Here is a 26,273-nt window from a genome sequence, read left to right as displayed (position 1 = left end):
TCCATGTAAAAGCTCCTAGAGCCCACGTGTGGAGGAGGGTAGAACCATTTCACTTTTAACTAGCAACATTCGTAGTGTTGGTGGGGCACCACGACGAAAGAGATTAAGATGGCGTGGACAACACAACAAGCCAAGGCGCTTGAAATCTATCCCGAGCCCCCCCCACGATGGTGCAAAGATATCACAAGACATTTGGATGTTCTTATGGAATTAGCTGCCAAGGCTTGTAAAAATGCATCTAAGGGTGATGCAGAGCTGTGGCCAAGGAATTCTTGATACATTCTTGATTTATGTTAAAATTATCAATCTATACATGCTATAGTTTGATGTACTATTAGATCAGGGCCACTCAACTCCTATCACTTTGAGCCATTACTGAATGAAACCATGTACTATATAATATGTTTTATGGAAATTTAACTCGATCTCCCATTAATTATCTACACATTGCCCCTTCAGTCCATTGTTAGAACTTCCAAGCTTGGGTACTTCCAAGCATGGATTTTGTTTCTTTACTTTTTGTACATTGCAAAGTGACACAATATGAATTAAGACTTCATCTCCTAGAGAAGCCTATCAATCTTAAAAATATGAATTAAGACCTCATCTCCTAGAGAAGCCTATCAATCTTAAAAATTATGTAATTTTAGGGGAATCCATAGAGGCCAGTATAAAATGGATTGAAGAGAAGGGTTGGGGTTGCATATAAGAGACCTTTGAGGCTATAGTATTAAATGGTTTGATGACCATTAATAGTAGACCTTAGGAGCCTCCTCAGCCAAAAGATCACAAAGGTGAACATGAAGATAAGGGAAAGGGCAAGGTGTACCTAACCCAAATGAAAGGTAATCATGCTAATTTGAAGTAAATGAGAGAAAATGATTACACTAATGAGTTTCATATCTAGTATACAAACAAGTTAAACATGGGTTTCATAATGTAATCATCAATATGGAAGTTCACTAACTACTATTCATTTTTTTGACTTCTTTATTTGCAACATAATTGCATATTTGGGCATTGTTCTATTAGATACATTTTGAATACTAACTTTAAAGTTCTTTAGAATGCTCAAGGTAGATTTCTAGTAAAGGGTTGGGATATCTTTGCTTATCTTGGCAATAGTCATAGGTCATGTAGTTTTGTTGCACCCATTGTATACTTTGCTTTTGTTGTTGGGTTAATTGAGGTAGAAAGATGGCCTTGTTCTTGAACTCATTTTAGCACACGTTGTAAGTAATGTGGAGTTAGGTTGTTGCAAGGCACATCCAGTGATGATGAAGTTTCAATAAGAGGCAACAAAAAGTGCATGGGTGAAGTTTGCCTTATACTTTCCCCCATCAGTTGCCCAAGCCAATCCATCCCATATGGTGGCATACACGTACATTTGTTTGGCAGGGTATTGACCACCCAATGTAGGCATGTTTGGAAATTTGTGAATTGGTATGTTATCAAAATATAGCTTGGTCATCTCAAAAAATGAAATTCCAAAATCAAACCCTTATTGTAGGAAATGTTATATTCCTTGTCTCTTCTCATAAATCTAAGTTTTACAAATGATTTATGAGAAGAGACAAGGAATATAACATGTGTGTATGTGCGTGTGCGTGTGCGTGTGTATGTGCGTGTGCGTGTGCGTGTGCGTGTGCGTGTGCGTGTGTGCGTGTGCGTGTGCGTGTGCGTGTGCGTGTGCGTGTGCGTGCATGTGTGTGTGTGCACGCGTGTGTGCATGTGTGTGTGTGTGTGCGCGCATGTGCACACGCATGTGTATGTGTATGTGTGCATACGCACATGTGCATGCATACGCATAAGTGCTTGTGTGTTTGAGCCTCATGCTAAGTAATGGTTATGTATGCACATGTGCATACTTGTCTGCTTGTGTCTCATGCCAATTAATGGCTATTAACATGTGTGTGCATGGAGAAGATTCAAATGTAGGTTCAAAATAAAGCATTGATGACTAATAATTGTATGTGTATGGGGAAGATTCAAATGCATGTTGAAAATAAAGCATTAATGACTAATAATTGTATGCATGCATGTGCACAGGCTTGTGTGTGCATGGAGAAGATTAAAATGCAAGTTAAAAATAAGCATTGATGACTAATAATTGTATGTGCACATACAGTAATTGTATGTGCATGTGTGTATATACAATAATCATATGTGCGCATGTGCACAAGCTTGCACAAAGTCTAATGTGTGCATATGTAAACTTACTTGGAAGGTTCAAATGCATGCTTTTAAAATAAAGCTTACACCATGTGATGTCTATTTAAATATAAGTTTCTATGTATTATAGCTAAAAGATTTAAATGCATGTTGAAAATAAAAGACTACATGTTCACAGAGAGAGAGAGAGAGAGAGAGAGAGAGAGAGAGAGAGAGAGAGTCTATGTGTGTGTTTTTGCACACACGTGACGTGTGCTAATCCATCCCAAGTACTACTACTACACAAACCTTGAAAGTTACAAAAAGGAGTTTCAAGTGCATGTTGAAAAATAAAACGTACACAATGTGTTGGGATGTCCAAAGAATGCTATAGTCATGATAATCTACAGTGGTGTCAAACCAGAGATGAAGCCTTTGCTCTCTTCCAATGTTAGTACTTCCATCTGCATACACATTGGCTTGCAAGATGTACTCCTCCCTAGACCTATCCTACCCGAAAACTCAAAGTCTATCTCATCGTGTTTGTCTAGATATATTTATGCATTAGAGGTCTATTTTAAAGAGAGAAAAATATGTTAATCATAATTTCAACCCTTTTGATATTTATTTTTAGAGATTTAATTAAGATAATGGTTCAACATTAAAAAACTTAATCACATAAGGTTGGATTAGTAATCATTAATCATAAAGTTGGATTAGTAATCACTCTTTTTGTCGTTAATTATTTACAGAGATTCAATGAAGATAATGGTTCACATAAAATTGGGTCAGTAAACATAAAGTTGGATTAGTAAACATTAATCACAATTTCTACCCTCTTGTTGTTGCTAATTATTTTCAAAGATTCAACAAAGATAATGGTTCAACCTTAAAAAAATTAATCACAAAAAATTTGGTTAGTAAACATACATAGAAAGTGGTAATCACTCTAGCAGTATATTCATGAGCCGGTAGCTTTATTGTGAAAAACCTATACACTTAAGTTTTTTTGTTTTGAACCCAATCCCTAGATACAGTGATAGAATGAATTGCTAAAGTCAAAAATTCAAACTCAAATTTACGAAGAATTTGTGCAATCAATTGACGATGTGAGTTTAATAGCTAAAAGTTTAAATGCACAGTGAATCTAGATCTGCTCGCAACAACAACCACGGTCAAGATTTTAATCTCAAAATTTTATTTTCAATTTCCTAATGAAGTTGCTTGTTCTAGCTATATTCTTTATGCAATATATGAAAGATAAATAGTAATTGGACTCATGTACAATATGACAATATTCATTCATACAAGGTCAACGAATCAAACCTGTAAATTAGTAATACGAGTTTTTAAATTCATATTGTATAAGAAATAAATTGATAATTAACATGAAATAATTACTATTGTAATAATCAATATAAAATATTATTTTATGCTTAAAATTTGAATAAAAGTAAAACGTAATAAGAACATGCCTGAGGAAGCATTCAACATTATTGTAACATGGTATTGGTAATCATCTACAATTTGATGGTTGGATGTCCATATGTTGGAAAAACCTCTATTCTAGAAAGTACATGGTAAGAAGACAGTCAGGGGAGAGGTGGGTGGAGGTGTAGCTTGCATTATCTCCAACAATTGATCTTGTTTTCATGAAAATGATAGCAACAACCACAATACATGTAAAAGAAAATTGACTCCATGGGCTAGCATATCTTTCTATAGTGTAACCCAAAGCTATTAAATTTTTGAAATGGAGTTCACAACCCACTTCACAAAGGTGTCACTTAAGGAGATTTATAAATATTGAAGTGATGCTTTAGGTTGACCTACTAATTAAATAGTTGCATTCTTTTGCTTCCCTTTACCTAATTGCATTGCCATTGCTTCCTTTTACCTAATTGCATTGCCATTGCTTCCCTTTACCTAATTGCATTGCCATTGCTTACACTACCAATTTTGTGCCCATTACAAGGCATGCTTCCTATGCTTTGATTATGCTCCCTTACAACTCTTAGGATACGTTTTCATTCAATTGACTTTCATCATCCACAAAATTAGTTGCTTAAACTACCATGTCTCTTTCATTTTCCAAACAAGTACCACAAGGGCCCACAAGGTTAGTTGCTTAAAGTACCACGTCTCTTCCATTTTCCAAACTTTCTAGACCATGGTCCTCTTTCTTTATTTAAATATATTTGGAGTATTGTTAGAACTCAAATTTAAAGTCATTGCTTTTACTACCCAATAAAAAGTTATCACCTTTCTAAAAAAGAAAATGCGGCTCTTTGGGATTGCTTTTAAATGCATCTTTGTACTCAATGAGCTCACTTAAACAGTGAGTTAACCAAAATAAGATTTTAAATAAAACTTTAATTTACAAAAATATACTTGTATAAGGGGGTTTTCACATGGACTTTAGAATAAATTGTAAGTTTGTATTTTTTTAAAAGAGATTGTTTTAAATACTTAAAATTCACAAATAATGGATTTTTAAATGCACATGATATATAGGTTTGTTTTAGAGTGAACCCCTCGATCTTTATACCCGCATAATAATGTTGTTATACATTAGCTTTCAAAATTTATCAACTCCGTGAGGTATATAACGTGATGTGCTAGATAACTTGGTTCTTACTCTACCAAAAACAACCCATATACCCACATAATGATGTTGTTAGCTTTCAAAAATATATTTGGAGTATTGTTAGAATTCAAATTTAAAGGCATTGCTTTTACTACCCATAAAAAGTTATCACCTTTCTAAAGAAGGGAATGTGGCTCTTTGGGATTGCTTTTAAATGCATCTTTATACTCAATGAGTTCACTTAAACATATGTGAGTGTGAGTTCACCAAAACGAGATTTTAAATAACATTTTAATTTACAAAAATATAATTGCATAAGGGGTTTTTCACATGGACTTTAGAATAAATTGTAAGTTTATCTTTAAAAAAAAGAAATTGTTTTGAATACTCAAAATTCACAAATAATGGATTTTTAAATGCACATGATATACAGGTTTGTTTTAGAGTGAACCCCTCGAGCTTTATACCCACATAATGATGTTGTTATACATTAGCTTTCAGAATTTATCAACTCCGTGAGGTATATAACGTGATGTGCTAGATAACTTGGCTCTTACTCTTAGAAAACAACCCATATACCCACATAATGATGTTGTTAGCTTTCAAAACTTATCAACTCCGTGAGGTACATAACATGATGTGCTAGATAACTTGATTCTTACTCTTCCAAAAACAAAATTGCAATGTAAACTTCTTCAAAAATGTCATCATGATGCTATCAAAATAGTGTGGGAAGCTACACTAGAAACATACACTCAATGCAAGCATGCAACCTTGCATGACTTAGTTAACTCAAAGACAAGGAAAGACCTTGTATTTAGAAAATTCATTATTGTTACTATTTATCAAATTATGCGTTGATTTTCTTTTTTAGCTTCATTTTTTTTTGGGCCAACCTACGACCCTTCATTATTGTTACTATTTATCTCTTCCCAAATAGTAAATATAGCATTGCAATCAAAGAGTGAAAAAGAAGTTAAATTCCCTTTTTGCACTATTGAAAACTACAATTCTCAAAAATTTAGACATAGTATCCTTTGTCCCTCCCAAATGATAATGGTTTTGTAATCTATGCTCCGTTAATTAATCCAATAGCATCCAATTCGTTTTGAAACATTTCCATTTGCAACCATGAAGCTTAGACCCCCACATGTACACACACATGATGAGGTTAAGAATTTGAGAGGTGTGGAGCTAACTGACAAGTTATTGGCTATGGCGGGGTGTGTGTGTGTGTGTTGTCCCATGCAATGGCTCCCACCTAGCTGCCCTCCCACTCATAACCCACCAACGTGTCTTTTTTTTTTTCATATTGGTTCTTATGAAGTGATGTTGCTTTTAAGTTTTGTGGCCCTTTGTCAAGGGATTATGGCTTTTGTTGGCCTCCAATAGACTATGTGATGGCACCATGAAATGCATTAAACTTATCTAAATTGGTAAGTAATTTTAAACATACATCTTACCAAATTTTAAAAAAACGGGGAAAAAAAGACATCAAATTTACAGACAAAGAAGATTGTATTTAGCAGCGCTCCACTTCCCTCATCTCTCCTCTTCCTCTCTCATAGCAACCCACCTAACATAGGGCAGCCCTTTTAAAAAAGATTATTATGTGAAAAGTAGAATATATATATATTTGCAACGAATGGCCCCACTCTAGAGGGTCTACCGTCTCCCTCGGACATCCTGGCAGAGCAAAGAGGGGGCCATTAGTAGCTCTGTATGGGCTGGCTGGACGCGCAACATTCATGAGTGTGGCACAAAGCATTCTACTTTAGATTGGTTAGTAGTTCTTCAAATTGGGAGATGCCACTCTTGCATACATGATTCGTCAGGCCACGTGGAGATAGATTTCAAGTGTCTTATTGACACGTGGAGGAGCAAAAGGCCCAGACCCCAATGCTTGGCCCCAACGAAGAGTGCTCCCTCACCTTGGACATCAAGACTCAAGAAGATGAGGAGTGGAGTAAGGCTATGAGTAATCATTTTAAAAAAAAAGTGGACTCTAATGCAAATGGCAAAGACAATACTTGCTAAGGCACCAACTAATTTGATCCTTACAAAGGATCAAATGGGGAAGGATCCTTGATGCAAGGGGTTAGTAACTCCCACCATAGCAATTATGATGCACACACATAGCTTGGGTTTCTAGACCACTATATGAATGCAAATGCCCATGTCATGGTGCAATAGCCTTCCATATTATTAGGATTATTTTTTTTAATTGTGAGAAGGACAAAGTACCGATACCAAGTCCATAGGGGAAACTCTATAACCCTTGGCTCCACACCTAGTTTTTGTATCATATAGCTGGATGAAGGCAATTGCTAAAGCTGCTTGTTCATGTGGGACACAATTTAGGATATGTGACTTCAAGCTAGGATGGGACGTATCAAATGGAGTTGGGTGTCCATAAGAAGTAGAGGATGGATGCACAATGGAGTAGCCCTAAGAGAACAAGACCCACCAAATCTTGAAGTGTCTTGCTAACAAATACACCTCCTGTGCAACACACAAGAGCAACAAACACAATAATCTACTCATCCCAACTAGCAAATCAAGGAAGAATAAATAAGGGAGGGCGAATAAGAGATAAAAAAAGCCATAGATGAATGGCAAGGAACTGGAAAAAAGGTTTGTGAGGGGGGCCCACTCTATGTATAATATTTTTTGATGCAACTTTAACTCTAGATGTTCCATCAATTATCTACACACTACGCCTTCACCTCATTGTTAGAAGTTCCAAGCATGGGTTCCGTTTTTATACTTTTTGTACATTGCAAAGTGACACAATGCAAATTAAGACTTTATTCGAGAACATGTGGCCTACATATGCCTACAAATGCCTACATGGAAAAAGGCCAAGGCAATGATAAAGGTAAGGATGTTGGGCAGGACAAAGAAGGTTATACCTCAAACATTAGACCCCAAGAGCCCCTCTAAGAAAAAGTTAAGGACGTTGGGCAAGCAGGTGGACAAAGATAAGGACGTTGGGCAAGACAAATAAGGTGGTACCACAAACCACAAACCCTAAGATCCTCCTCAGCCAAAAGAGCACAAGGTGAACATGAAGATAAGGGAAAGGGCAAGGTCTACCTAAGGCAAAGGAAAGGTAATCATGCCAATTTCAAGTAAATGAGTAAAACTGATTACACTAATGAGTTGCAAATCAGGTATACAAATAATTTAAACATGGGTTTCATAATGTAATCATCAATATGGAAGTTCACTCACTATTCATTTTGTATACTTCTTCAATTGCAACATAATTACATATTTGGGCATTGTTTTATTAGAGATACATTTCGAATACTAACTTTAAAATTCTTCAAAATGCTCATGGTAGATTTCTTTTATAGATGCACATTCAAGTAGAGGGTTGGGATATCTTTGCTTATCTTGGCAATAGTCATAGGTCATGTAGTTTTGTTGCACCCATTGTATGCTTTGCTTTTGTTGTTGGGTTAATTGAGGTGGAAAGATGGCCTTGTTCTTGAACTCAGAGGCACATATTGTAGGTAATGTGGAGTTAGGTTGCTGCAAGGCACACCCATTGACGATGAAGTTTGAATAAGAGGCAACAAAAGGTGCATAGGTAAAGTTTGCCTTATACTTGCCCCCATCAGTTGCCCAAGCAGATCCATCCCATATGGTGGCATATGTGTACATTTGTTTGGTAGGGTATTGACTGCCCAATGCAGGTATGTTTGGAAATTCACGAATTGGTATGTCATCCACATATAGCCTGATCATCTCAAAAAATGAAATTCCAAAATCAAACCCTTATTGTAGGAAATGCTACATTACTACTCTCTTCTCATAAATCTAAGGCTTATAAATATTTTCAAGGGATTTCAAAGATCTCAATGTGCATGTATGTGTGTGCATGTGCATGCACATATGTGCTCGTGTGCTTGTGTCTCATGCTAAGTAATGGCTATGCATGCACATATGTGCATGCTTGTGTGCTTGTGTCTCATGCTAATTAATGGCTATTAACATGTGTATGCATGGAGAAGATTCAAATGCTGGTTAAAAATAAAGCATTGATGACTAATAATTGTATGTGCGTATGTGCACATCAGTAATTGTATGTGTGCATGTGCACAATCTTGCACGAAGTGTAATGTGCGCATATGAACACTTACCCAAGGTTCAAACGTATGCTTAAAAATAAAGCTCACATCATGTAATGGCTATTGATATAAGTGTGTATGTATTTATAGCTGAGAGATTTAAATGCATGTTGAAAATAAAAGACTACATGTTCATACTATTAGGGGGGAGGGAGAGACATAGAGTCTATGTGTGTGTGTGCTACACAAACCTTGAAAACAAAAAGGGGTTTCAAGTGCATGTTGAAAAATAAATCTTACACAATGTGCTCGGATGTCCAAAGAATGCTGTAGTCATGATAATCTGCGGTGGGGTCGAACCAGAGGCGAAGCCTTTGCTCTCTTCCAACGTTAGTACTTCCATCTGCATACACATTGGTTTGCAAGATGTACTCCTCCCCAGGTATCCTACCCAAAAACTCAAAGTCTATCTCATCATGTTTGTCTGGATATATTTCTGCATTAGAGGTCTGTTTTAAAGAGGAAAAAATATGTTAATGATAATTTCAACCCTCTTGTTGTTGATATTTACTTTTAGCGATTTAATTAAGATAATGGTCCAATAATCACATAAAGTTAGATTAGTAATCATTAATCACAATGTCTTGTTGTTGTTAATTATTTTTTGAGATTCAATTAAGATAATGGTTCAACCTTAAAAATTTAATCACATCAAATTGAGTTAGTAAACATACGTAGAAAGTGGTAATCACTCCAGCTGTATATTCATTAGCTGGTAACTTTATTGCAGCATTGAAAAACCCATACACGTAAGTTGTTTTTGTTTTGAACCCGGTCCCTACACACCCCGATATAATAAGAAGTGACATGAATTGCTAGTCAAAAGCTCAAATTTACAAAGAATTTGTGCAATCAATTAAAGACATGAGTTTAATAGCTAAAAGTTCAAATACACAATGAATCTAGATCTACTTGCAGCCAAGATCAAGATTTTAATCTCAGAAATTGTATATTCATTTTCCTAATGAAGTTTCTTGCTCTAGCTATATTCTTTATGCAAAATGAAAGGTGAATAGGAATGGGACTCCTCTACAATATGACAATATCCATTCCTGCAAGGTCAATGAATCATACCTATAAATTAGTAATAAGAGTTTTTAAATCCATATCGTGACAAGAAGTATATTAATAATTAACATTGAATAATTGATGTTCTAATAATCAATATAAAATATTAATTTTTGCTTAATATTTGAATAAATTAAAATGTAATAATAAGAACATGCCTGAGGAAGCATCCAGCATTATTGTAACATGGTATTGGTCATCAGCTACAGTTTGATGGTCAGATGCCCATATGTTGGCAAAACCTCTATTGTAGAAAGTGCATGGCAACAAGCCAGTCAAGGGAGAGGAGGGTGGAGGGGCTTGTAGCTTGCATTTTTCTCCAACAATTGGTCTTTTTTTCATGAAAATAATAGCAACAACAATAATAAATGTAAAAGAAAATTGACCCCATGGGCTAGCCATATCTTTCTATAGTGTAACCGAAGCTATCTAATTCTTGAAATGGAACACAACCCACTTCACAAAGGTGTCACTTAAAGAGATTTATAAAGATTGAAGTGAAGCTTTAGTTTGACCTACTAATTAAATAGTTGCATTCATAGGTCTCCCTTTACCTAATTGCATTACCCATTGCTTACACTACCAACTTTGTCCCCATTACAAGGCACGCTTCCTATGCCTTGATTATGCTCCCTTACTTCTCCTAGGATACATTTTCATTCAATGTACTTTCTTCACCCACAAGGTTAGTTGCTTAAAGTACCATGTCTCTTTAATTTTCCAAACAAGTACGACAAGGACCCACACAGGTTAATTACTTAAGTACCATGTCTCTTTCATTTTCCAAACAAGTACCACAAGGACCCACAAAGGTTCATTGCTTAAGTACCATGTCTCTTCCATTTTCCAAACTTTCTAGAGCATGGTTCTCTTTGTTTGTTTAAATCTATTGGAGTATTATTAGAATTCAAATTTAAAGGCATTGCTTTTACTACCCACCAATAAAAAGTTACCACCAAGGAATGTGGCCCTTTGGGTTTCCTTTTAAATGCATCTCGGTGAGTTCACTTAAAAAAGGGATTGTTTTAAATATTCAAATTTTAGAGATAATGAATTTTTAAATACACATGATATATATATTTCTATTTTAGAGTGAACCCCTCGAGCTTTATACCCATATAATGATGTTATTATACATTAGCTCTCAAAATTTATCAACTCTGTGAGGTTTATGACATGATGTGTTAGAAAACTTGGTTCTTACTGTTCCAAAAACAACCCAATTGAGAGTTCAATGGTCAAAAATGTCATCGTGATGCTATCAAAATAGTGTGGGAAGCTACATTAAAAACATACACTCAATGCAAGCATGCAACCTTGCACGACTAGATGATTTACCAAATTATACCTTGATTTGCTTTTTTAGCTTCAATTTTTTGGGCCAACCTACAACCCTTCATTACTGTACCTATTTATCTGTTCCCAAATAGCAAATAAAGCATTGGAACTAAAGAGTGAAAAAGAACTTAAAGGCCCTTTTTGCACTATTGAAAACTACGATTCTCAAAAATTTAGACATAATGTCCCAAATGATAATGGCTTTGTAATCTGTGCTCCCTTAAATGTGCAAATACATTATCCCAAATAGCATCGAGTTGGCTTTGAAATCTGTGCTCCCTTAATTTGCAAATACATTATCCCAAATAGCATCGAGTTGGCTTTGAAATATTTCCATTTGCAACCATGAAGCTTGGAGGGCCCTCTCCTCCACATGTACACACACACACACACACACACACAGGATGACACTAGCTATCCATCCACTCATAACCCACCTTTTTTTCATATTGGTTCTTATGAAGTGATGTTGCTTGGTTTTGGGAAGTTGTGTGCCTTTTTGTGAGAGGATTATGGCCTCCAATAGACTATGTGATGGTACCATGATATGCATTAAACTTTAATCGAGTAATTTGAAACATACAACTTACCAAATTCTTTTTAAAAAAAGACATCAAATTTAAGACTACCAAACAAAAAAAGACAGGGACAAAAGAAAATTGTATATTTAGCAGTGCTCCACGCGCTCCACTTCTCTCCTCTCTCCTCTCACACACGTACCTCCACCCTCCTCCCTCTCTCTCTCTCTCTCTCTCTCTCTCTCTCTCTCTCCGCCTTAAAAAAGATAAATCCCCTTTTTTTTTTAAAAAAAAGATTATTATGTGAAAAGTAGAGGCATATATGGCAACAAATCCCATGCCTTTCTACCAAAGCCACAATTTAGAGGGTCTACCGTCGACATCCTGGCAGAGCAGAGAGGCTGGCTGGCTATGACGGGCAAACAACCAAACTTGACGATCTATGAAGGTGGCCGTGCTTGGGTAGAGGGCGCCCATTGTCTCATGTGCTGGGGGGGGGGGGGGGGGGGGGGTTTGTTGTTGCTCATGATCGAACGAACGGCCTCCCCGTTCTCATGGGAACGTTCCTGCGCTTGAGAGATCTAATATCCCACCAGTCCCGCTAGCCTTTGCCACACTTCTCCTCACCGCAGAGGTAATTTTATCTCTACTTTTTATTGTTCTTGATCTCGATTAATACGCAGGACGACAAATGAAGAGATGCTGCCTGCACGCCCTCCCTTGTCTTTGCAGAGCTCTCATGATGGTACACGTCTTGCTGCTTATATATAAGGGTAGTAGTCACACTCTCTTCACATTGGTGCTATCCATGTGAATCATATCACATCGCTAGCTTGTTGGCTATGACATTGCATGAACACAAAAGTCCAAACTCCACAAGCAACTTATGTACCCTTAGTGCATGCAGGGCCACAATAGTGGTTTTCAAGTTCCTTCAAACCAATTGTTCTCTCCCAATAATCTATGACTGGAGTTATGAAGCTTTTATATTCAGAGGTTAGTGTTCCATTATCGAACCAAGAGCTCCAAAACTTGATGAACTTTTTTTAATATAGAAACCACCACGTCTTTATCCTTCATGTATTCCCATATTTTCAAGGCTTTTGATTGTCCATCAGGAAGCATTGGTTGACCTTCATTATCCACCTTCCAAAGTTGATTTCCTTCAACAAGTAGCCATTAGGTGAATTTGCATGCATCATGGATTGGAAAATACCATCTCGAAGAAGAAAGCAAAATTATAAGGGCTTTGAATGTCCCACTAGCTTATCTTTTGCATATCGCATAAGAATTCTTTCACAAAAATCTTGGAGTTTGGCACTTTCTCAATCAAGAATGACATTGGTTTTATTGATTCATAGAGATTAAACTCTTAAAACAAATGCAACAAATTTTAGACTTTATTTTGTGTTTTGTAATTCTCTAAGAATTTGCTAAACATTGCATCAATATCCACATGGGTATGGCCAACCATTAGAAAGCCAAGTTAAACCATCTGAAAAAAACACCACGTATAACTAAAAGAGATAGGCATGTAAAGATACCTATTCTTATCACATGGCCCATAATTATCCACTTGCAATAGTAGCACACGTGGAAGACATGCAAATTTTGCATTTTTGTTTGCACCTCCAACACTATGGAGTTTGCTTTATATCTTTCTTCCTAATCTCCTTGACCTTATTATAATAATCTAGTGTATCCTTAGATAAAAGTACAGTAAATATGATAATCTAGTGTATCCTTGGATAAAATATACCTTGAAAATGTTACCTCAAGATGAAGAATGCAAAAGATCTCCTAGTCTTGGCAGATTTCATTTTCCCATTATAATAGAGCCGATGGTAAAATCCGATACACCATCCAAAATGGTAAAATGTCCATATTCTCTTTGCCCATGTGCAATATGTGTCCAATACACCAGTAAAGCCCTAGACACTAAGACTTGTACCATGCGACCAAAAACTTTGCTATATTACGAACTCTTAGGATGCAAGTTTTAAGTTAGTCCATCTCATCATGAATGATACATAGATTCTACTTTGGATCGGTTGGGAGGCGAGCCTCCATACATAATAAAGAATTCTTCATGACACTTGCTTCAACATGTATTTATGTCGTTGTAGTAATAGTTCTTCCCTCTCTTGAAGAATTTTGTTGCAGCACGTTTCAACTTTATTTATGAACAAAAGTCACATTTAGAGAAACTATGTAACTTTGAAAGTGTAAATTATTTTAAAACTATATTCCAAATCCAACTGAATAACTATTTGGATATTAATCTTCACGATGTTGTTTATGTAGATGAGTGGATAACATATCATCATATTACTCCAATATCACATGGTTTGACATATCGCTACGTGTGTGAGTTTAGTCCTATTAGAGATGGAAAATACTTGGACTATTTTCTTCAATAACTTTAATAGTTATTTTTTATTTTTATTGATTTTTAAAAATGGTAAAATATTTATTTATTTTTTATTTTTTAATATCTATTTTTCAATGAACAAAGAAACTATAATTTATTAATAATATTTTCTCAATATGATATTTTATTAAAATACTTTTCAACATCTCATTCTTTGCTCAGTTCAACTTTTTTGTCTGAACCTCATGGAAATCCCTCTAAAAAATCCTTAGACATGCTCTTTAAGTATATATTTCTCATTAAATATTTATTTTCTACACTTTTCTTCATTATTTTGACTTAATATATTTTTCACAACAAATCCAAAACTTAAATTTTCTTCTCTTAATTTTTGATGAATTATCTCATTTATTTTCTAATTATTTTACCTCTAAAAATATCATTTTTAAAGCTAAGAATATATTTTTTATTTTTTAACTAGAAAACAAACTCTAAAAAATATCCAAATTTTTATAAATTTTAGATTTTTTAAATATAACATCTCATTTCTAGGCATTCCAACTATAGATAATAATTTTTGAGCCATTTTTGCTTTAAAAATATGTCAAAAATTGATTTTTTTAATTATTTTTCATAATTTCACCAACCTACATACCAATTCTTGACATTTGGGCTTCATTTTTGCTCCACTCCTCTTGTTCTTTCTCTTCTAGCCTCGAATTTACTCCCAATTAGCCTCTTTCTCCTTAAACCAAGTCTAATTACTCCCAACTAGCCTGACCTTTCCACTTTCTACTTCTCATGATTTTGCTTCAAATCAGCCCGAATCTACTTGGAAATGGCAAGAAATGATGTTTTTTATGATTGTTAAGCTATTCCATGCATTAGATTGCATCAAACGAGGAGAGGAGAGATGTCAAATGTAAAAATGTTTTTCCACGCTTACATGAGGTTTTTAACCTTATACACATGCTATTCAACCCCAAATCTACTCTTTCTTTCAAATGGGCTTCCCAAAAGCAAAGTGCCTTGATAAAATTAATTATTGTGTCCGAAACAAATAAGAAAACCATGCTTCATGCCCAATTTTCTAGCTTTTTCTGCTACAAAATTATGGGTCATCATCCCCCCACACTAATTTGTGAAGCATCCTGGTGAGCATAATCTTGAACCATCTACTCATTTGCATCTTCATAAAATCTGAAACACACAACTCCCACCAACAAACTATCCCAAAGAAATTAACATTCTCATATGAAAAGAAAATACTCCCACACATGCATTATAATCAGTCGCTCCCTCGATAGCTATAACTAATCCACATTTTTATACAAGCATGCTAAAAAGATGAATACTAAAGCTAATCCAACTTAAAAACTAATATTAATCCACTCTGTACTTAAACACTACTCAAGAATATGTCTATGGTTATGACCTTAGTCTCTAGCACAACCCCCCTCTAAGTAAACTAGTCCTAAAGCTTATAATTTAGTCCCACAACTAAGAATAATAATCACTTTTCTCTTTTTTTTTTAAGAACTAAATCTCCACTTCTTTTAACAAACTTCTTCACACCTTTCTCACAAAATTTTTTTTCCATGCAAGGTCCTACCCCTTGGAAACTAAGGTATCGGCCCAAAGAACCATTACAAAAGAAAAGGAAGCTACCAAGATCTTGCATGGTGATATTTATCTTCTTATGAGTTTTCTTTATTTTCACCTCTCATAAGGTCCATCCCATGAGAACCAAGGCATTGATTCTAGAGAGAACTCCCCAAAACCTACCTTGGAAGTATCCTCATGGTGATGGTTATCTTCCTAGAGTGCTTATTTTCATTTTTGTTTTTCTTTTTTTTTTCTTTTTGTGTCGTCTATCTTTTTTCTCATTAAAAAAAGACATATTGCTAACCTAGTGTTTACTTCAAAACCTAGTTTTGACATTAGAACACAAGCTATGAACTATTCATCAGAAAGATAGCCAGAGTATCTCAATATATTTCCTTGACATACCTCAAAGTGAGTCTAAGTATAGTAAATCAGCCTCTAAGAAAGGTCTAGCTTTAATAGTCATCTAACTAGCAAACCCTCATAGAATATACACTAGTTATGACTTTCCTTTCCACGTTTACTTCTTGCTCACACATTTTTATTAACCAATCATATTAATAAAATTTAAAAATAACACATTATTTCAAAGCTAACAATAGTTAAGATAAGTTTTGGATACACTAACATTGCACATTGTTGCAAAACTTCACTTCTTTATCTACACTTTTTCTTTGTCTGCATCTATAGTTCCTCTTTTTACCACGACATTCTTCACACTCCCAACTTGAAACCTGTTTCATAGCACCACAACTACACCAAAAAATGTAGTCCTAAACTATTTTATTGGGTTTTTAAAATGATTTTTTACTTTTTTTAAAAACAACTAAAAGAAAACAAACCACCTAAACTCTCATGATACCTAATTCATCTCAACATCTCATTCTCTAAAAGTCCTAACCTAAAACTCTACTCAAAAACATCATTTATTTCCTCATCATCCACTAAGAATATATCTATTAAATCTAAACTATCCACCTGTCCTAGTAAATCCACACCAACGTGGCATATACCTCGTCTCGAAGCCTAAAATTTATTTTATTTCACAAAGTGTCGGGCCTTTTTCCATATATACAAAAATTTATCAATGAGGAGGTGGCTAACTGGAATCCTCATCGAATTCCGAGTGATCATCATCATCGTCTTTGCCGTCCTCTTCACTTCCTTTCCACCGCTTCATGTCGTAATCAAGATCCTTCTCTTCCCTTTTTTCCTACATACATACAATCAAGCGCAAGATAAGAAAGGGCAATAAAATACAATTAGATGTAGATAAGAGAAGGGTTTAGGCTCACTTACCTAATCTTCTTGAGTCCCCAAAATGGACGCATCCAAGTGTACGCCTTACGTATGCATCCACACCCATAATTGCAGAGAAGGGGCTCTATATCCATAGTCGTACTCCTCCTTTGTTGGGTCACGCCCAACAATCTCCCTCTACCAAAAAAAAAAATACAATTAGTTAAAGAAAAAAATATATAAAGCATAGAGTCTTATACATATAGCCTTACGCATAAAGTCTTATACATATAGCATACGCATAGAGTCTTATACATATAGCCTTACACATAGAGCCTTACGCATAAAGTATACGCATAGAGCCTTATGCATAGAGCCTACGGATAGAGGCTTTATGCATAGAGCTTGCTTTAGCCTATGCATAGAGGTAAACCTAAGCTAAACCTAAACCTAGCACCTAAGGATGCAACAAAGGAAAAAAAATGCTATAAGCAATCAAAAGAAGAAGAGAGCTTACTGCTCTTATGTGAAGCTAAAAGAGAGGATTAGTGCAAGAGTTGCAAAACAAAAGAGGCAACAACACAAGATTTCTCTAACAAAAGCCATGCTTAAAGCTTAGACAAAAAAGGCAACATGTGATATTGGAACATTGTTGAGACCTCCTACAATATTGCTTAGACAAGCAGGATAGACAGTGCCCTTTTCGGATGATAGCTTCAGAGGACTTTCCACACACTCCCCATTATTAAAGCCAAAGGAAACTTCTCTTTTACAAGAGAAGGATAGTGAGAAGATTGAGGGCTCCCCCTCCACTATAACCACCTACTCGCAGATAACCGCTCCTTAATTGACATAAACAACATTCTAGATGGCCTACAATAATGCCCCATATCTCTATGCATATAAGTCTAAACCCTAAACCCATAACCCTAAGGTGCAATAAACATGAGGTTAAATGAATAATAGAGCTTACCTCGACAATGTCAAGCCAACCAAGAGAAAAGAACAACACAAGCTCAGACAAAAAAGGCAATATGTGATATTAGAACATTGTTGAGACCTCTTACAATACTGCTTAAACAAGCAGGGTGGACATTGTCCCTTTTGGATAATAGCTTTTGAGGACTTTTCACATGCTCCCCATTATTAAAGCCAAAGGTAACTTCTCTTTTATAAGAGAAGGATAGTGAGAAGACCAAGAGCTCCCCCTCCACTATAACCACCTACTTGTGCGGATAACCACTCCTGACATAAACAACATTCTAGATGGCCTAAAATAAATAGCCCAAGATTATGCATAAAGCTATTGCATAAGGGCTTATGCATAGCCTATGCATAAACCTATTGCATATAAGGACTTATGCATAGGGTATTGCATAAGGCTTATGCAGAAGCCTATGCAAAAACCTATTGCATAAGGGCTTATGCATAGGCTATTGCATAACGCTTATGCATAAGCCTATTGCATAAGGGCTTATGCATAGCCTATTTCATAAGGCCTATGCATAAGCCTATTGCATAAGGCTTATGCATGAGCCTGTGCATAAACCTATTGCATAAGGCTTACACATACATGAGCCTATGCATAAACCTATTGCACAAGGCTTACACATAGCCTATTGCATAAGGCTTACACATAAACCTATTGCATAAGGCTTACACATAGCCTATTGCATAAGGTCTTATGCATAAGGCATATGCATAGCCTATTGCATAAGGCTTATGCATAAGCCTATTGCATAAGGCTTGTGCATAAGCCTATGCATAAACCTATTGCATAAGGCCCTATGCATAAACCTATTGCATAAGGCTTGTGCATAAGCCTATGCATAAACCTATTGCATAAGGCCCTATGCATAAACCTATTGCATAAGGCTTATGCAAACCTATTGCATAAGGCTTATGCAAAGCCTATTGCATAAGCCTATGCATAAACCTATTGCATAAGCATATGAATAAGTCTTATGCATATAAGCCTATTGGCCTAACCCTAATCCCCGGCACCCAAGGGTGCAAAAACACAAAGAGAAGCATAAATAAAGAATGAGAAAAGAGGGCTTACCTCTTTAATGAAAACCCGTATGAGAGGATTGGCCTAAACCCTTGTTCACTTGAATAAACCTACAAAAAAGAAACATAATAAATAAGAAAGTTAGTTCTCATTAACACATTAGCAAGCAAGGAGAACAAGAGGAAAAAGAGGTAAGTACCCTAAACCCTACTCCTAATGCATAAGTGATTGAAATAAATTAGTCTATGTTAAGCCTAAACCCTAGCTCTATGCATAGAATGCTTAGTAAATAGCTTTGATGGAGAGGTCCCATCAAACCTCTCTATTAGAGCTCTATGCATAGGGCTATGGTTAGGGCAACGAGAGGAAAGAGAGGGGAAGGGAGAAAGGGGAAGGAAAGAGAGGGGAAGGGAAAGAAAAGCTCACATAGGGCTATGTAGAAGCTTTCCATCATAAAAGCTTGGAATAAGGGAAAGAAGTGAAGCTTTTCATGAAATCTTGGGAGAAAGCAATTACCTTGGAGAGAAAAAGATGATTGATGGAAGACTTGAAAGAAAAGGTGTGGTGGGAGGAATAGATGGGTTGCTGGCATAGCTTCTACATGTGCAGCCTTTCAGCTAGCTTGACTCCTATTCAGCAGGTGATTTAGGTAGGAGTCCTAGTTTTTAGGTTGCTGTTCAACAGTGAAATTCGCCTGCTAATTTTGCTGGGCAACAAAATTTTGTTGATGGGTAGTAGGTTTTCGCTGTTGTGTAGCAACGAAGTCTTGGAAAATTTTCTACCAATCATTCTAGATGGTGTTTTGTGTTTTGTATAAACCCTAAACCAGTTTTGGCCAGGTTGAAGATGTCTAAAAATGCTCTCATCAAGGGCCGGAAGTTGGTTTCAAGGCATGGTTGAGAGAAAAATTTGTTCTGTGTGTGATCGATGCAAGGGCCAATAAATACAACGTCGTATAACAAATGAGCATGTCCGGACGTATGGTCTTCATGAGGCATTGACACAACCAAGTGTAGATGATGACATGGAGGAGAACCATAGGAGAGTGCTAGGTAACATGCCACACCATTTGGTGGCATCGGGGTAGAGTGCGAAAGGTGGTAAGGCTTCATATGGAGAGCATGGATGAGACTCATCTTCCCCAACCAATGAATGAGGTGCCTCCACCATTGCTACATGAGGAGGAAGAGAATCTCATCATGGACAACATGGTGAATAACTTCTTTGGACGGGAGGTCATAGATGATAGTGAGCAAGCTCCAATGTCACAAGAGGAGGAAACCTTGCTTAGAGAGGCAAGCACCCCTTTGTATGAGGGATGTTTGTACTCCACACTGAAAGAAAACTTGGAGCTATTAAACTTGTAAACAACTTATGGATGGAGTGATGCAAGTGTCACCAGTCTTCTTCAATTAGACCACCTCATTCTATTCTCTCAAATAGAAAATGTCTCATGTTCTATATACTCTCCTTGCTAATATTTTGACATATGATTTCTTATGTTATGTTGTAGGCTTCTCAAGAAGATTCTTCCCCCTCAAAGTCTATTACCAAACTCATGAGATGGGTGGCGTAAAATGCTCTCTATGCTAGGTATGGATTACACAAAAATACACGCATGTCCCAATGATTACATGCTATTTAGAGGGGTTAATAAAGATGCAACACAATGTCTACAATGTGGGGAGAGCCATGATTTGCAAGGAGATAAAGTTCCTCGGAAGGTTTTGAGACACTTCCCTATCATTCCTTGCATCCAACACATGTTTAAATGTAAGGGGATTGCAGAACTCATGACATGACATGCTACTCATCGCTCAACCAATTGCATCATGAGGATCGTAACTTATTCACTGGCATGGCAACATGTGGAGCATCAATGGCCAGAGTTTAAAGATGAGTCCTGTCAATTACGTCTTGGCTTGGGCATGGATGGTGTTAACCGATTTGGCTTCAAGTCCACATCATGGTCTACTTGGCGTGTTGTATTGGTGAATTACAACCTCCCTCCATAGGTGGCAATCAAGAAAGGTCATATCATGCTTGCTTTCCTTGTACCAGATAAGGTGGCAAACATGGATGTGTACTCGAGCCTTTGATTGAGGAGATCGAGACACTATGGCAACATATCAAAGTACATGACGTTTCAAGACCAATAGATAGGCATGAGGCAAAGGTGAAAGGAGTTTTTCTTTAGACGATGCATGACTATCCCGAGTTCTTGGAGTATTCAGGTACCTACTTGAACTGGATAACTTTAAGCTTTAATCTTTAGACTTTAAGTTTATATCTCTACCTCTCAATCATCTCAATTTTAAAATAGGTTTAGCAACCTCCGAACATCATGCACGTCTGATTTGTGGACCATCACTTGTTTCGGAAAGACCCTCTACACTTAAGAAGGTGTTGTATGACAAACATCATCGATTTATCCCTCCTCCACATCCCAATTATGTGCTCAGTATGTGCCACATAAGGTCTCACCACTTGTCTCATGAGAGGTAGAGATTGGTTTGAGGCATGGAGAAGCACCCCCAATCCACCACCTGATGGATGTCTAAACACTCAATCTTCTTTCTACTTCCATATTGGTGTGACATGAAGATCAATCATCTCTTAGATCTCATTCATATCTTCAAGAATGTGGAAAAAAATATTTGGGACCATTTAATTGGTAAAAGAGATACAAAGGGTGCAAGAGATGACTTACAAAACATTGGACGCCTTCAAAGTGCATGACCAATTGAAAGTGAGAGTGGTAACATGGTCCTTTCAAAGGCACTATGGGTGTTAACCAAGAAGGAGCACAATAAGGTGAAAAGTGTGATTGCCTCTTTTCGTACACCAACGGGAGTAATGCATTGAAGGGTGCCTTCACAAGGACCCAAAAAAGAGGTACAATTATATGGCCTCAAGACACATGATTGGCACAAGATATTATAGGTATATAAATATTCGCTTATTCATTTTCTCTTTATGGTACATAATTTGTAGGCTCATATACTAACTTCCATTTTTTTCTATGCATAGTTTATTCTTCCAATTTCTATAGAGCTGGTTGTGGAGACAATAAGGTGAGAGAGGCTATTTACAAAATGGAAAGCTTGGTGAGGTATGAATCTTCTATTCAATTAGCTAAGTTATATTACATATTTGGTATTCTCATGCACTAACAAGTTATGTATTGGTAAATAGTATACATGATTGCTAGGTATGTAGGTACATATCATTAAAGGAGATAGATTCTACATCCATTGAGATGGCTCATCTTAATGCTATTGAGGCAGTGTGTATGATCGAAGGGGGGGACAACTTTCCTAGAACAATTTTCACCAGCCAATTGCATCTTGTGGTGCATTTGGTTGATGAAGTGGCATTGTGTGGTGTTGTTCATGTTTGATGGATGTTTTTCCTTGAAAGTTTCATGAAAACCTTAAAGGACTTTATGAGACAAAGAGCAAGGCCAAAAGCAAGCATGGAAGAGGGATGGCTAATGCAAGAGCCTCTTGTGTATATCTCAAAACATCAATCTCGCATAAATCCTTCCATGCCATGATTGTGGAGCAATGAAGAGAATGATCGACTAATCACTAATGTGCCTCAAGAAAAAGGAAGGCAACAAAGACTAGATGAAGCATTATGCCACAAGGTGAATACATTCTACATTCTAAATGGTCCCATCATGGAGAAGTGGATTGGGAGATACAAGGATGCAATCAATAGACGAAAGGATGAGAGAAGAGCTTTCAGAAGAGCAAATAGATTGCTTGCCATTCCCGCCCAGCTTGGAATCTCTACCAAATGTGATCAATATAGAATGGCTTCATATGGCAATATTGATGGCATCGCAAAATGGAAAGATGATCACAAGAGAAGAGCATGAGTATGCAAGAGAATGTGACCCTCAAGTAAGTACATTCTTCATCTTTGTCTCATATATATACCTTTTTTAATGCACTATAATAATGTTATGCTTTTTTTAAATGTTAGTACAAACTATATAATGTAATATGGTTAGAGGGAAGGCACTTTCACACGAAGCATGTGGATTCTAAAAGAAACACATTTGATTGTGGTGTGATGAAAACATTTGAGCAAGAAACTCAAGCTAGTTGATAGAGGGCAATCTTGAGTATTATGGAACTATTAAAGATATTCTTGAGGTTGGATTTAGTTTATTTAGTCTATTCATCTTTCATGTCAAATGGTTGATATATAAAGGTGCTTAAGTAACCGTGAAGAAACATTCAAATGGGTTCTTTCAAATTGATTCCACCAAGTTTTGGAATGATGAGAAAGATACTTTTGTACTACCTCAATACTATCAACACGTTAGTAACCCAACCAATCCTAAATTAAATCTTGATGTAGTATAATAAAAGTGTAACCCCTTTGCTTTGTGATATTAGGTTGTGTTTCATGCCAAACCAAACTGATCCAAAGTGGTGGTATATTATACAAGTTTCCCCTCGTTCAAAACATATCTTTCTCTAGAGATCAAGATGTGGAGGTTGAATCTCTGGATGAGTTGTTAGTACTCCCTCGAATCAGCTCATTGGAAGAAGACGATGAAGAAAACATTTTAGAGGGAGCCGATCAAGAGCATGAGGAACATCAATCCAAAGAAGATGATGTCACCTATCAATCATGACAATACTTCATTGGATCATGATAGTGATATTGATATGGAACCCCATCTTTTCATTGAGCTTCCATTAGATATAGACATTCATGAAGCAACACATATGGATTTATTATAAGATGGAATAGATTCATGATCTTGACATTGTTTCCCTTCTCAACTATCTTTTTTTTGCTCAAAACATGGCTCCAAGGGTTTTGATGGATGTTTTTTTAAAACTATAATCATTTTCTATGTGTATGTGACATGTATAACCTAAATTCATCCAACAACTCTCTGGAATTTTATGCAGCGAAAATAGCAGTGCAATTTTGCTACTATTTTCGCTGAATAGCAACGAAATTACAATATAGCAGTAAAATTTTGTTGGTATAGGCATTGCTGTGGACAGTGAAATAGCACTGCTATAAGCATTGCTTAGCAGTGAAATTTCATTGCTAGACAGTGCTATTTCGCCAGGGCACTGCGAGTGAAATCCCCAACATCCTGACAAAATAAATACTGCTATGGTCCTGACGTGTTGTAGTGAATCAAACAAACCCAACAAATTCTTAGACATGTGAAAGTCTAAAGGGATATCTACAGAACCTGCAGGAAGAAAGCAAAGCTCACCAAACTGGAATTTCTCGAGAAAGAGATCAATGAAGGGAAAATGTACTACCAACCCCTATACCTAGCTACAAAGGCTAACTTGAGAAGAGAGGAGGAAATTGAAAATCCTCAAGCCCAACTCTTCTTGAGAGAACCATGAGCAAGGAAGGGGGACAAACCAAACAAGGAGAGCCTAGCCACATCAACTGAGGAAAACTTGGCTATAATTCACTCTCATTATGAGAACATTTTCAGCTCCCCAGCTCTTAGATCCATAGCAAAACAGGAAGCTTGTGCAAAAATAGCTAGGTGTAGGAACAAAATAGTTTCCCCGTCTTTGGCTGCTATACTTGAAAAGGATTTGACTAATGAGGAATCAGGGTTGGCTATTGATTCCATGAAGATTTTGACTAATGAGGAATCAGGGTTGGCTATTGATTCCATGAAGATTTTGATTGAAGAGGAATCAGGGCTAGCTATTGATTCTATAAAGAATTGCAAGAGCCCTGGACTAGATGGCCTACCTAGTGAATTTTTCTAATGCTTAAAGAAAATCATGATCCCCCATCTAACTCCGGTCTAGAAAGAATTCCTTTCCTTTGAAGCCTCCCCCACCACATTAATGAGGGCATGATTAAGGTAATCTACAAAAGGGGTCCTAAAGAGAAAATCAACTAGAGGCCAATTGTAATGTCATCTAACTTCGGTCTAGAAAGAATTCCTTTCCTTTTTGAAGCCCTCCCCCACCACATTAATGAGGGCCTGATTAAGTTAATCTACAAAAGGGGTCCTAAAGAGAAAATCAACTGGATGCCAATTATAATGCCATCGTGACTACATATAAAATATTTGCAAAAGCCCTAGCCTTACACCTGGATGCCATTATTTATCTTTGGGAAGGAATATAATATGCTCAGAGTTCTAACTAGGACTTCATCTTCTTCAAAATTGACTTTGATAAAGCATATGATAGATTGGAATTGGACTTCATCTTGCAATCTCTCTAGGACATGGGTGTAGGCCTACGATTTATAAAGGTAATTCACACCCTATTCAAAAATGCTAGTGCTGGACATTTATCTCTCCCCTTTACACTACAAAGATCTATTAGGCAAGGTTGCCTCCCCTTTATTGTTTTCTATTGTAGCTGATGATCTTGGATGATTGGTTGAGAAAGCATTACAGGCTCAAAAACCAAGAGGGATTAGTCTTCCAAGTGACCAAAAGCAATTGCATTGCCAAAACTTTGTAGATGACACTAACAGTATGATCCATAATGACCCCCAATACATTTGGTCATTTAGGGACTATCTCGAAACATTTTGCTTGGGTTTAGGGTCCCTTATTAATCACACTAAAATAGGTATTAGAACTCTTCTTCAAGAGACACCTCAATGGCTTCTAGATTAAGGGTGTCAGATTATCCCTTGTGAGACCCCTCTGCCCCCTCCGCGCACCGGATTCCCAGTTGCTAGCAAACGGAAGTAGCTTCCTCTTACGCGGGGCAGGGTTTCCCACTCGGGGTGTCACCCTCGAATGTCTGGACACGAGACTAATCTGGTGGTCATTTCTAAACCGAAACCGGGAAAATTTCCCTTGGCCAAAAAATGGGGACGATTCCACCTTTTAGATTTCTTGAACGAATTTTCTAACGGGGTCAAGACACTAAACTATCCTTCACTTGATTAAACCTGATAGAAGGAAAACTATCACTGACTTAAATTTGAAGAAATCAACGCTTTTTTCCTAACCAAAATCAGGCACAGCCGTTGATCTAATCATTTGAGGAAATTCTTCAAGTTTTTATTTATCTACTCCAATTCTAAGCGTATTCCTATTATTTCAACTTAATTATTAAAACTCCACTGATTCTAGCCTACCCCATCCGGCCCATGGGTCGGCCAATGGGTTAGCCACCACCCAACCACTGGAATCGATAGAACGAGACAATTACTCACTCACCCATAATTGAATACCTTTCTTAACTTTGCTTTCGAATATAGATACACACACACT

General features: G+C 36.6%; 1 protein-coding gene and 1 pseudogene across 1 annotated transcript; both read right to left on the bottom strand.

The window, feature by feature from the left end:
* Positions 1–1,052: 1,052 nt before the first annotated feature.
* On the bottom strand, positions 1,053–3,777 carry LOC147641974 (putative xyloglucan endotransglucosylase/hydrolase protein 28; annotated as a pseudogene).
* A 4,253-nt stretch (positions 3,778–8,030) lies between these two features.
* Positions 8,031–10,384, bottom strand: LOC147641973 (putative xyloglucan endotransglucosylase/hydrolase protein 28). Its single transcript, XM_086821811.1, has 4 exons — positions 10,101–10,384; positions 9,549–9,652; positions 9,115–9,323; positions 8,031–8,483 (listed from the first exon to the last, which is right to left on the bottom strand). The coding sequence occupies exons 1-4, from the start codon at positions 10,342–10,344 to the stop codon at positions 8,057–8,059; spliced, it is 984 nt and encodes a 327-aa protein (XP_086677937.1). The 5' UTR covers positions 10,345–10,384; the 3' UTR covers positions 8,031–8,056.
* Between the last annotated feature and the right edge of the window lie 15,889 nt (positions 10,385–26,273).

This window comes from Cibotium barometz, chromosome 1 (genome assembly GCF_041138505.1).
Source record: "Cibotium barometz isolate CiBa-2024 chromosome 1, ASM4113850v1, whole genome shotgun sequence".
In the NCBI taxonomy this organism is placed as follows: domain Eukaryota; kingdom Viridiplantae; phylum Streptophyta; class Polypodiopsida; order Cyatheales; family Cibotiaceae; genus Cibotium; species Cibotium barometz.
Note: the sequence above shows the minus strand (reverse complement) of the source record. Positions and strands in the feature narration are given on the sequence as shown.